This window comes from Clytia hemisphaerica, unplaced genomic scaffold (genome assembly GCF_902728285.1).
Source record: "Clytia hemisphaerica strain Z4C2 unplaced genomic scaffold, Clytia hemisphaerica genome assembly, whole genome shotgun sequence".
Taxonomy (NCBI): domain Eukaryota; kingdom Metazoa; phylum Cnidaria; class Hydrozoa; order Leptothecata; family Clytiidae; genus Clytia; species Clytia hemisphaerica.
This window is the reverse complement of record NW_027104543.1, coordinates 720,287-732,730: the sequence shown is the minus strand read 5'-3', so window position 1 is coordinate 732,730 and position 12,444 is coordinate 720,287. Positions and strand designations below refer to the sequence as shown.

General features: G+C 34.5%; 1 protein-coding gene across 1 annotated transcript; it reads right to left on the bottom strand.

Annotated features, from left to right (window-relative positions):
- Positions 1-412: 412 nt before the first annotated feature.
- On the bottom strand, positions 413-5,707 carry LOC136822597 (alpha-tubulin N-acetyltransferase-like). Its single transcript, XM_067078858.1, has 11 exons — positions 5,558-5,707; positions 5,144-5,204; positions 4,692-4,783; positions 4,384-4,441; positions 3,641-3,754; positions 3,192-3,293; positions 2,555-2,600; positions 2,137-2,217; positions 1,640-1,865; positions 1,193-1,441; positions 413-708 (listed from the first exon to the last, which is right to left on the bottom strand). The coding sequence occupies exons 1-11, from the start codon at positions 5,671-5,673 to the stop codon at positions 537-539; spliced, it is 1,317 nt and encodes a 438-aa protein (XP_066934959.1). The 5' UTR covers positions 5,674-5,707; the 3' UTR covers positions 413-536.
- Between the last annotated feature and the right edge of the window lie 6,737 nt (positions 5,708-12,444).

The following is a 12,444-nucleotide window of genomic DNA, read 5'->3' as shown; positions in this document are numbered from 1 at the left end:
AAATGATTATGTAAAAATGTTTTTATTACTGATATGCAACTTTGGTCCAAATTTCATGTTTATACCATTAGCCAAACTGGAGTTATTTAAAAAACAAGTTTTGCTGACGTCAGCATTTTTTGGTTTTTGCGGTTTTTCGCAAAATTGGCAAAACCTAAATTTAAGTAACAGCGATTTTCATGTTCTACATCGTAATGCGCTTCTTTAAAGGTATAATTTATTATGCTAGGAGGGGTGATGATGGGTCCGAAGAATTAACGATAATTTGGACACGCATTAATTTACCTGAGAAATTTATACTTTAGATTTAAGCATCCCCTCAAGCATTTTTCAGCCTTATTAAGCTTTCGACCTAAGCATCTCTGAGCCTGTTTTCGGATTTTTGTATGCTTATAAAAAAAAAAACATGTATGAGTTCACTATTCTGGGAAGCCTTTGATATTGTTTCCATTTCAGTGAACTACGGATTAACACTGTAAGCAAACTCTCAATCCTAAATTTTTGAAGGCCCTGTCCCCGTCCCCGTCCCGTAACAATCACTTCCGTGATTTATCCATACCGGAGTAAGGGTTTGATGTCTTTACATTATTATTGGGTATACCAAACACATTCCAACTTGTACCGAAAGTTTTCTGTTTATTCAATTGTTCGATTAATCCTAACGTGTAGCTTTGATCATTTGTTGTTGTTGTTGTAGATGGTGAAATGCTTGATAAGGAAAAGAGAGAATAAAATTAGAAAGTGACGAAACCTTTGCAATTATACACGTTTCTCGAAATAAATCAAAATCGGGCCTCATTTTGAAACAGAATAACAATTTCACATTCACATTATTTTATATGTCTAGTCCCAAAACATCGACACAAAAAATCTCAGTAGAGGGAAACACTCACAAATTACGTCTGCTGGCATTAAGTTATCTTGGTAAAACAAATTTAGAACGAGGCCCGCTGGATTGTGTAATTCGAAAAATCATCATATTGGTCGATTTCATGAACTTAACTAAGCTCTGAAAGTCGTTGAGCACTGTCCTCTTAAAAAAAAATAAAAATACCCTTGTAATTGCCATACCGTACCATAAAATGGAAGATATTTTTCGTCTCGGTTTCATTTACGATTTATGGCTTAAAACTGTCTATCAGGCACGTCGAGAAAAGCATGGTGAAGGGTATAAAACGTTCCTCAAAAGTACCTTTGATTGACGACTGGGTTGTCAAGGGACGTGATATTTCGATCAGCGTTCGTTTGCTGATTGTTGTTATTTCGTCCGTGCATTTCTGTGTGTCGTTGATTACGAAGGTGGTCACGGTGTATGACATCGTTTGGCGGATGAGATTTAATACTCTTGCTGGCGGTTGGTTGTAAAGGCGGAAGGGAGGTTGGCGAAGAGTTGCTTTTTGGTGACGAGGTACTGTTCAATGATGAATAGCGACTGTATGAGCTAGAATAGAATTTAGTTTTTTATGATACTTCGACAATAAGTATTTTCTACATTGTCATCAGAAATCCACAAAAATACACGGATGTTATCGGAGTTAGGTTTAGAAATGGAAAAATTTGCTTTACATCTATTCAAAACTGGGTAGTCTCTTGGTTAATAATCAAAAGAAGCATAAAAATTCCTTTATATTTAAGAAACCTTAAATTTGAAGAATTTTGATGGGTAAGTTGTCTCCTGCAGGCATGACTACCAAACGGTCTATTGGACGATCGTGAGCTCAGCAAAGGCGAGTTTGTTTGTTGTTGATTTGATGTAGACGAGAAGTTATTTTCTCTATATGGTTTGACGTGTGATAGACTACCCAGTGCATTCAGGCGGGATTGACTATTCGAGTTAAGATTAGCACTTGATACGTTTCTTGAAGCTGGTATACAAAAGAAAAACAAATTATGGATTAAGTTGCACCTTTCTTTACCAGAGTGTATCTGGCGTTATTCCAGTTATTCCCGTGTGTATTGTGCATAATATTGTTTACACTTCAAAATCATTATGGGACTTGTCTTCAAAGTATCTTGTCGAGATACCGGTTATTTATAACGAAATATTTCATAATGGGGAAAACATTAAACCACACTAAAAACTGCGCAGTTGGTTCAAAATATGTAAAATATGGAATTCTGTATTGAAATACTTACTTAATTTTGAACAATTATCGATGAACTTGTTTCGTGGGGCGGGTGCACTTCTACGACGATTCGTTTCGACTAAACCGATAGCTAAAAATGACAAGAAATGTATAATTTGATGCACTGAAAGAAGGATGTGTCATTTTTTAGTAATCAACCTCATCTCCCGTACATCAACATCATTAATTCCAAGGAAAACATCAACACCTAAAGCACTGAAAACTTCTTGGCAAAATGTACCTTTACAGAAATGGAGATCTTGGAGATTTGTTTACTAACCCCGAACAATATATCCTTCGTCATGAATTTCTGGAGAAAACCTGTCAAGTATCAGGGTATTAACGCCATCTAACACTCGCACGACATTAAAAAATAACAGGTACGTATCCGAAAGGCTACATTACATAAAAAATACGAACAAACTAACCTTGTGGGTCGTTGAAAAAAGGTTGAAAGATGACAAATTTATTCACCTGAAATTGAAAATCAAAAGCTATGTAGAATTACATGGTTTATACAAGATACAGTAAATTTTGGTTGAGCTTCAGAAGATCTTATTTTTCGGAAATTTCAGCTGTTCATTTTCAAAATGTTCATAGTTCTTTACTATGAATTAGCATGATCATAGCCATTTCTGAGTATTGAACATAATTTCACTTATGGTAGCAAGAAAGATAAAATATGCTATGAAATAGTATTGACTAGCGCTGTGTAACGGATGTGGAATAAACCAATCCTGTGAGCTAGGCTTACCCTTTATAAGGCAGATTGATCCAAGGCAACCAACTACACGTATGCCCGGCTTTGTCAGGAAAAGAGTGGAGCAGATTATATATAAAATAAAATCCTCAAAACTCGTTATCCCACTGAATAAATTTAATGAATAATATAATACCGATAGGATTACGTTGTCCCATAAATAGATATTCGATTTTGCAGGTAGAAGTTCATATTTTTTGAAGAAAAAAATATGCTCCCTTTTATCCAGACAAACTGTAAAGAAGTTTTCGAATACCAAATGTAGAAACGTTAATATTGAACAAACAAAAGTCACAAGAGCTTACTTGTTGTAGAGGGTTATTCAAATTGAAATGTTTTCTTAAAAAGTTGATGAATTTCGCGGATGGTCTATCGATGGCTAACTGTTCTGCGGGTATATTTTCGTTCTAAAAAAGAAAAGTGATACTATGTACTGTTTGTCAATAATGGCTAAGTTAAAATATCAGCTATTAAATTACGAGATTGTTCCAATTGGAACCTACACCATTTGACTGACCTCTGATACCCAAATTTCCTTTAGAAGAAAATAAACATATTTTGAAACTTTTTGATCTTACCTTTTTGTGTTTAATGCTTTTTAAAAGATATTCTAAGATATTCGTAATAAGAGCATTTTGTGGTCATTGCATGATCAGGAGTTTACAAAGTCTTATAGAATGTTCTTACAATATACGTAAATTTTGGGTCTCGAAGGCTTATGTTCTTACTGTTCTTATAGAAAAAAAAGGTATACCTTAATCATATGTTGAAATAATTTGAGACCATAACCACTTCTTTGTTTCGTTTCGTGTACATAGAAATCCAATACGCACAGCGGTTGACACTCGTGTTGTTGCCCGTATGCATCCTGAAGAAAAGAAAGGAAAACAATATGGCTTGCCGTCATCACTAAAAGATGAATGTTGAATGTTGAATGTCAAAATCAATGGCGATTATGCAGTTGAGTTTGATATTATTCGTGAGGAAAAAAATTATCATAGTTGGGAAACGAAGACAACAACAAGGAAATTATTGTATTCTTCGTATACATTTTTAATTATGTTATTCTAAGGTTTGAGAGGTTAAAACATGTTAATGCCGTGCTTAATTTTTAGGGATTCACTTTGCAAGTTTATTAAAAGTTCCAAGACCTTTATTTTACGAGGCTAACTTGATTAATAAAAAAACTCAATTTTTACCTTCGATATTCGTTAGACTCGTTACAATAGATTGAGTTGATTTTCCTTCAAGTTTTTGTACCGTCATTTCTCTATCTTGCATTATTTACCTTTTACATATTTCTCTTTACAAAATTGAGTTTGAAAACTCAATTCGAAAATGAGTTTTTGCCACTGAATAACGGTGGTAAAAAAGTGCTTGGTAATCACCCTGAACCCCCTACTTATTTCACCCATCCCTACGATGAAGCGCAAAAAAGGGTTAACCCTCGCCACAAATGGGGAGCGATCGTACACAAAACAGAGTAAATATACTTACGGAGAGAAATAGTCTCTTTTCACCAGTTCTTATCATCCCCACTACTTGTCCTAAAGATCTGAATTGATAAAGGATAATAAACAATCCATAGAAAAATGAAATCGATGAAAAGAAAGCTTGAAATTTCTATTACAAATATGTTAACTTTGAGATTTAAAAAACGGGTTCGAAAAGGGCGTTTTTTTTTATTAGGGAGGGATGAACGTTCTTTTATTCGAGGGGCGTTTAAAAGAACGTAGCGTTTATTAGAAGTAATACGGTATATATATATATTTTTGGCAATTCAAAAAAAGAAAGAAATTACTTACTTATCAGCACTGCTATCTTTCAAAATATACAAATGATCTTGTGAGCTTTTCAATTTGAACGAAGTGGTTATTGCACCTTTCAAATTTTGAGCCTATCAAGAAGAAAGAGAAAGCGAGATAAAAACCATGCATGACGATAAGATAAAGGTAGAGGAGCTATGGTGTGCAAAATTTTAGGTTCAGTCTCCACCAGGTCATATCAAAGGCTTAAAAAATGGTAACTGATGTCTCTCTGTTTGATGCTTAGAAATGACAGGGAAGGATCAAGGGTAAATGGGGGAATCTATATAGTGGAGTAGCGCTCTCCCTCACCTTTGGAATGAATTTTGTCATTTTAGGTTGGGTAAAAAATCTTTAACCGTAAGCTTACAAGATCTTGAAAAACCTGTATTCTTTTTTGGTGCACCTGGTGGAAAAAACAAGATTCACAATTTGTGAAAAAGAGAAATAACCTTTGCCGAACAAACACCTAATGCATCGATGATTTTTGACAAACTTTGAGTATGATCATTTCTAAAATAATGAAATAATAAATAATTATAAATTGTTCTTCAGGCTGAAAATATCCAAAGGTTGAAAAACACATACCCTCTGACAGCCTCATAAATCTAAATTGCTTTTTTACATTATGCTACTTTAATGTTTGTGAATGTTTGTTAAATATCTTGTGGGTTTCCTTCGTAGAGATTTTGTGTGGCTCAATCCTGTTGTAGGTCACCTGAGATTCGTTAAGAGACCATAATAAGGAGTAACTTCAAAATTTGGAAAGTTTTGGGCTCAAAATGGGAGGCTGTAATGAATTCAACTTCCTAGGAGGCAAAAATAGCTCCTGAGGTATAAAATGCAGATTTCAAATAAATAATTACCGATTCCTGGACTGAGAGTAATGGTCGTTACTAGTTGACGAAAATAATAAATCTTTTTTTGACACCAGTGTTATTTCCTTTGTCAAGACGCTGTTTACGTTGAAAGAAAAATCCATTTTCTTCTCATTGTTTACCTTTTTTTTTTTTTTTTAATCTAAAGATGATACAAGAATACAGAAAAAAGATCAGCTATTTATAATGTTATGAAAGTCAATTGCATAGCGTTTGCTGGAATCATCAGTATTAGTTAACCTTTCAAATGAAAACACAAATATATTATTTTTTACACAAATATAACGAGAATAAGGATACAGAAAAACTGAACTTTCCAAGGAGAAAGAGCCAAAATTCCAAATGATAATCAGTCTTTTTATTTTTCATTTTATTCATTCCAAATCTTATCTCAACATTTAATTCTAAAATAGAAATGGGCAGGATGAAAAATTAATTCTTCAGAAAAATTAATTTACAGCCATTACTGATATCATCTTTAAATGTAATGAAATTGAAATATCAGAATAAAGGCTCATCCTTTTGTTTACCTTCATTTAAAATAAATTCATTAAAAAAGAATCAAATTATCAAATAAAAAATGAAATTTAACATACATTAGTTATTACTAATCTTTTTTATTGGAGCCATAGAAATCACTATTTTATTTTGTTATTGAATGAAATTCAGCAGATTACTAAGCTTTTTGATTGAAGACATACAAATCACCATTTTATATTTTTTGTCTGATGTATAATCCCTATTTTTCAGGAGAGTTTAAAAATCATAAATAAGAATACTTTGCAAACCAAGTACGGACAAAAAAGTCTTAAGCAGGACCATGGAAACAAATGGAAATAATATTCAAGCTGCATTCAAGCTGATGCATTCTATCTAGTTATACAAATGAAACAGGATAGCCTCAAGCTTTATAACATTCCCCAAATATATTAATAAATAGAACATTTTATGAAACTTAATCCTTTGTGCATCTTGCTAGGTCCCCCTGAATAAAAATGTTTGTTAACCTTTGAGCAAAGAAATATAAGAGTAGAGGAATTTTGCAACGTATACATCATGTGATAATTTGGAAAAAACACTTTAGCGAAGAAATGACGTGAAGCTTTAAACTGAATAAGAAAATTTTCTTATTTTATCAACAACAGACTTTAAGTGAAAATTCACTTTATTTCAGCCAAAAAATTACTAAAGAGATCAAAATAAGTATCTTTTAAACTTTCCTAACTTAAAATTTCGAGTTGCCCCCTTTTTTTCTCTTGTATAAGATCTTCCCCACTAAAGGAAAAAAGGCCAATCTCAGAATTTTAAGTTGGGAAAGCAAAAGATCTAAGTTTTCTTAACACTTATTTTGAGATTGGACTTTTTACCTTTTTACCTCAATATTGGGATAAAATGTCAAAAGTTTAAAATCGAAAATCAACCTTTAATATTTAATTTCTGTGAAAACAACTGATATTTTAAAAAATGATTGATATTTCGAAATGTGATTAGAAGACCCTATCTAGGGAAACTGGACTCAAATTTTCAGGTCAGAGTTCTTTGCCAGAAACACCACAGAATAGTTAAGAATTTTGCTGTCACATGAAGTAGGTCTGTTAGATAATGGGTTTTTTTAGAAAAAAACATTATTAGAGGCAGATTATTTTCTTTTTTTTGGAAAGACAGAGAGTTAAGTTGTTTCATTAGATTCCCCTGTCTTATTCAGCTGCAATAAGCAATAATTGAAAACTCCTGATTTCCTGTTTTTGTTTATGTTCACTCGGTTGCCATTTTGAATTTTTTTTGGTGTCTGTACTCAGTGATTCCATGACCTCTACGAAATTGTCAATTTTACCAAAGGAATAGACTAGTGCAGTCATTCCAGGCTCATAATTTCAATTTTTGGAATTTTTTGGTGTCATTGTTCAATATAGAAAAAGCCTTTGCCTTTTGCCTTTCCTCTCCTATACGCAAGATAAGTATATTATGTTATGAATAACAATATACCTTATTACACAAATATTACTAGGCAAGTATTCAACAGCCTTGAAATTAACATGCAAAAAATGAACACAAATTTTATCTGCTTTTTCAAGGACACCACGGCTGGTTTTAATTAAGGGGGTTTTTATTAACACAAAATTTTTCCTATTTGTGTTAATAAAATGACTAGTAATATTTGTGTAATAAATAAGGTAGGTCTAAGTGTGATATCAACTGTCATTGAACTTAATTTCTTAACTTAGCTTAGCCATTGACTGGTTTGAAACTGACTCCTCAGCAAAAAAAGAAGCTTGTTGGATGAAAATTTATTAGATTGACACTGTAGCAACTTTAGAAGTCATCCAACTTTTGTTGATGTCAAACCAAATGATTCATTTTTCTGTGAACTTTGAATCTTTTATTCTTTTCTTATACATGCTAAAGCATTCCAGTTTTTACTAAAAGAAAGCCAGTGATCTTACTTTTCCAGCGGCATATAACACTGTAGAATCTGGCTAGACAGCAAATTGGTAAATTTCCAAACCTGTTTGCAAAATATTTCAAAATTTGTCTGCCACTGGACAGAAAATTTTTGCAAACATTGATAAAGAAATGTCTCCGAAAATGGAAGAAAACATTATTTAGGGCTGAAGTTTTGTAACTTTATCAGAAAAAGGGTGAAAAATTCAAGAATCCAATAATTCTAAATCTTTTATTTTCTTCGTGTAGTTCTTTTCACATTTCTGCTTCTCTAGCATATGGGAGTGTCGGAACGTTTATTTTTGCCGATGTAGATTTTCTTTGGATTTGGGGTTTCTCCTTTCAAGAAAACTTATTTCTTACACCCAAATTTTTGTTAGAGGCCCATTTAAAACTTGTCCTCTGACCTTTTTTGAATCTTTTCTACCTTCCCCAAGCAGTTTTTCTTTCAAAACAGAAATAAAAAAAAAAAGACATATCTTTTGGTAATAAAAATACAAAATATTTTATATACACATATTATTTTTCTAACATTATCAAAGAATCCTCTCTCAAAATTTCAGGTCTTTAGACTTGGCAAAAAATTTTGGCAAAAAATGGGTTACCACAAAAATGAGTTCCACAAAATACGCAAATTTTTTACTCTTGCACCGCAAAAATAAGTTTTGCAAAAATTAGTTCCCTTAAACTGCTTAAGATAAACAAAATTAAAAGTAACATAACTAAAAAAAACTTTTTTGAGCCTTTTTTTGACACATTTTTCAAATTTTGCAGGGCTATTTTCCTTAGGGTACCTTTTTTTAGAAATTTTTAGACAAATTTTCGACACTAATTTGAATATGTTTATAACCACTTATTCTCTGAGAGGCCTCTCTGTCTGACCCCTCATTTTCTTTCTATTTGAAAAAGCTCTAGCTACAAGAAGATTGGATACTGTGAAATCAGGTAACCTGCATTCTGCATCAATGAGGGAAACTTGTATGGTTATCAAATGCCTGACCAAATTTCAAGACGGCGGGAATTCAGATGTTTCTTGATGATGCGGCTGGAGCTGAACATATATCTTTAAATTTAATAACATGGACGACATCACTTTTTATGGCCCGTAAATCTTGTATATAAATCAGGTTTGTTTTGATTTTCTTTGTATTTTAATGACCAGCTAAGTCATTCATTTGAGGGCTATGCAAGTTCTCCTCCACTGATGCAAGTTACCTGACTTCACAGTATTGACAGTCTAAGCTTAAACTCCTATATCAGGATTAGAAACTAGGCTAGTCTTACCTCTTTTATCTTTCCCTTTACAACAATACAATGCTGACAAGTTGACATAACACATTGACAAGTAATCCCTGTGAGAAAAGTTTATATCGAAATCTGCAACAAAATTGAATGTCTTCTACTGATTGCTTCCCGGCGCTCCTTCGCAGCTGTTTATTGAATTCCCACCATGACCAATGAGACTGCTGCATTTCACACGGCTCTTTATTTTGGCACCCATGGCCTCTCAGTGCCTTGCATGACAGGCGGCTGTAAAATCCCACCCTTCTATATTTGTTTCAATCCGTGATCCTAAGGCTTAGGTTTTTTCTCATCTTCAGTTTACTTACTTTTTTTATTGGTTCAATCGAAATAGGGAATTTGGAAAACTTTCTATGTTTGGTTTTTTTGCACAAATCCCTGTAACTATGGGCAAGCACCTTGTTGCTAAGATGTTGGCTGGAAATTGAAACCACTGAAAATGAAAGTAAAATCGGCCCGCACTCCAAATCCTGTAATGTTGATATAGGAGTTTAAAAGCATAGTCATAGACTGATTGAATTAGACACGATGCGGTGGCAAGCAAGGGGTCCTCGACAAAAAACTTTCGAATTTCTTATCAGCATTGGGCTGATAAGCTTCAGACCCCCTCCCCCCTTGCTCTTACAGCCCTGTGAATTCAGGCAATATCATATGGGCACGTAAGTGTCGACCTAAACCGGCCGTAGGCAGGCAAAATTTTGCCGACCTAGAGGTCATTTTAGGTCGGCAAAGCCGTCCTAAGTAGCTTGTTTAGGTCGGCAAAGACAATAATTAACGAACTAACAAATTCAGCTGCTCTATAATTGTGTTAATAAGTTTTATGTTTTATAAAGAGAATGGAATGAGGCTCGATTATCATGTGTTATCAAATGATAACACAATTAGATTAACCTAACAAATAATATTTTTCCTTTTTAGGTCGGCTTTGCCAACCCAAAACATTTCTTTTGTCGGCACGCCGACCTAGAGTGTAAACTACGTCGGCAAATAAAAGCTGACTTCAACTCAAGTTACGTCGGCTTTCAGGTCTGCATTGCCGAATGCCGACCTGGATTCACAGGGCTGCTCTTATCAGCCAAAATTTTCAAACCAAACTTTTACCTCCCTCACCTCTTTGAAAACACAATTTTCTCTAACCAATTGGGCCATTCCAGAAAGTTTTTGTCAACCCCGTCGGACGACATGCATTTTTTAATTTTTTCTAGCCTCGGAAATAATTTTTCTTTTCCAGTGGTGGTCTGAAATTCCGATGAAAATCCATGTACTTTTGCAAAATGCATCGGAAATTCCACTCTTTTTTGCTTTTTTTAATTCAATTGCCTTGAAAATTGATACATCTTCTTCTCTTGCCTTGGAAATTTTGGATTTTGGTGGAAATTTTGGATTTTGGTGAAAATTTTTGCCCTCGGAAATCCTGTGTCGTCTGCCCCCCTGTTACAGACAAATTCTGGAATGGCCCAATTTGACGACCCACGGCATGGCCCGAACATGTCCGGGCCTGTTCGGACCATGCTCGGGCCACAAAAAAGTATTATTGAATCGGCCCGAACATTTTGTTCGGACCATGTTCGGGCCATGTATTTACAATTAATACGGATTTTATTTACCTTTCCTGGTTTATCGTCATCCATTGTTAAATATTTTCATTAGACAAATTCAAAGTTCCAAATACCAGTTTGATTCACAAAGTTGTATAACAACTACAGTACAAAAGGCGTTGTGGTATAGTGGATATCAACCTTGATTCCTGTACAGGCGACCAAGGTTCGATTCCCACTCACAACGCAACGGTTCACTTGGCAAGTGAACAAACCTTCGCCCGGGTCAACCCATGCCATGTGAGGGGAATTGGGTAGTCAGTTAAAGGTGCTGACGGGATGCTTACTCAAAGCATCTATAGTTGCAAGAATGGGCTCCCAGAGCCTCCTGTAACTCAACCATAATAGAATAGAGAATAGGATACAAAAAACGATCCAGAAAAATTCTGCTTTGAATAGGAGAAGACCACGAGAAAAGGGAACGGGATTAAAGAATAAAAAGAAGACCATATTATTTAAGATTCAAATCATTCTTTTTAATAATTTTCCTAACTTAATTGGAAAATAGATGATTAACTTTTATATTTGAAACAATATTATTTGAATAAGATGAAGATTTTTAAATTTGTTGCTAAATAGAATTTAAAATATAACTATTGGGTCCTGAATTACAGTCAGGCACTCCTGGCAAATGAACGGGTGAGCATTTGCATGGGGTATTCGCACCCGGTAAATGATAGGATGTCTCAGGCCTAAAAAAAATGAAATGAACTTCAACTGAAAAGGGAAAAAAGGTAAACTGGGAACTTTATTTTTTCATTAACAGTTTTTTCAACTTCGAGCAAAATTGACCCTGGAAAAAAATTTCATCTATGCGTTCTTTGAAATGAAGCAAAATATTTCCAACCCGGTTCAATTAAACTGGGTATTCGGCGCTATTACGTCACTTTCGTTTTCGACCCCGTTCATTTGCCAATCGTCGCAAGTGAAAAATACCCCGTTCATTTGCCAGGATGTGCCTGACTGAATTACACGCGCGATCGTAGCAAGTAGCAAAAATCTGGCCCGAACATGGTCCGAAACTGTGGCCATTTTTAAAAAGTATTAATCAAGAGGCCCGAACATGTTCGGCCATGCCGTTGCGCGTGGGTTGTCCAATTTGTGCGCGAAGGTTGTGTAAAGCAAGTGAAATTGCATGCTTTCAGAGTGCAGTTTGTGGATGAAATCAGAAAGAAATTGGCTGAAAGGATTTTTGTCCGCATACTTGTTCTACCGGATGTATTGGAACCCCCCCCCCCACCCCCTAATCGGCCCCATGATGGCAATGATGATAAAAAAAATTTTTTGTCGAGGATCCCCAAGAACAGTCAGAAAGAGGTAAAGAAAATTTTTTTTTGCGAAGCGAATTTATGAGCGAAGCAGTTTTGCTATATTGTGCACGTACCTTTAACTTCTATCCCAAGCGAAAATTTGCTATAAAATTTGCTATATAAATCACATCTTCAAACCGATGATTTTATCAAAATGACCTTGAATGGTTTGGCTTGAAGCCACGAAAACTTTCTCGGTTTGGTAGCTAGGACTGCGAAAAAT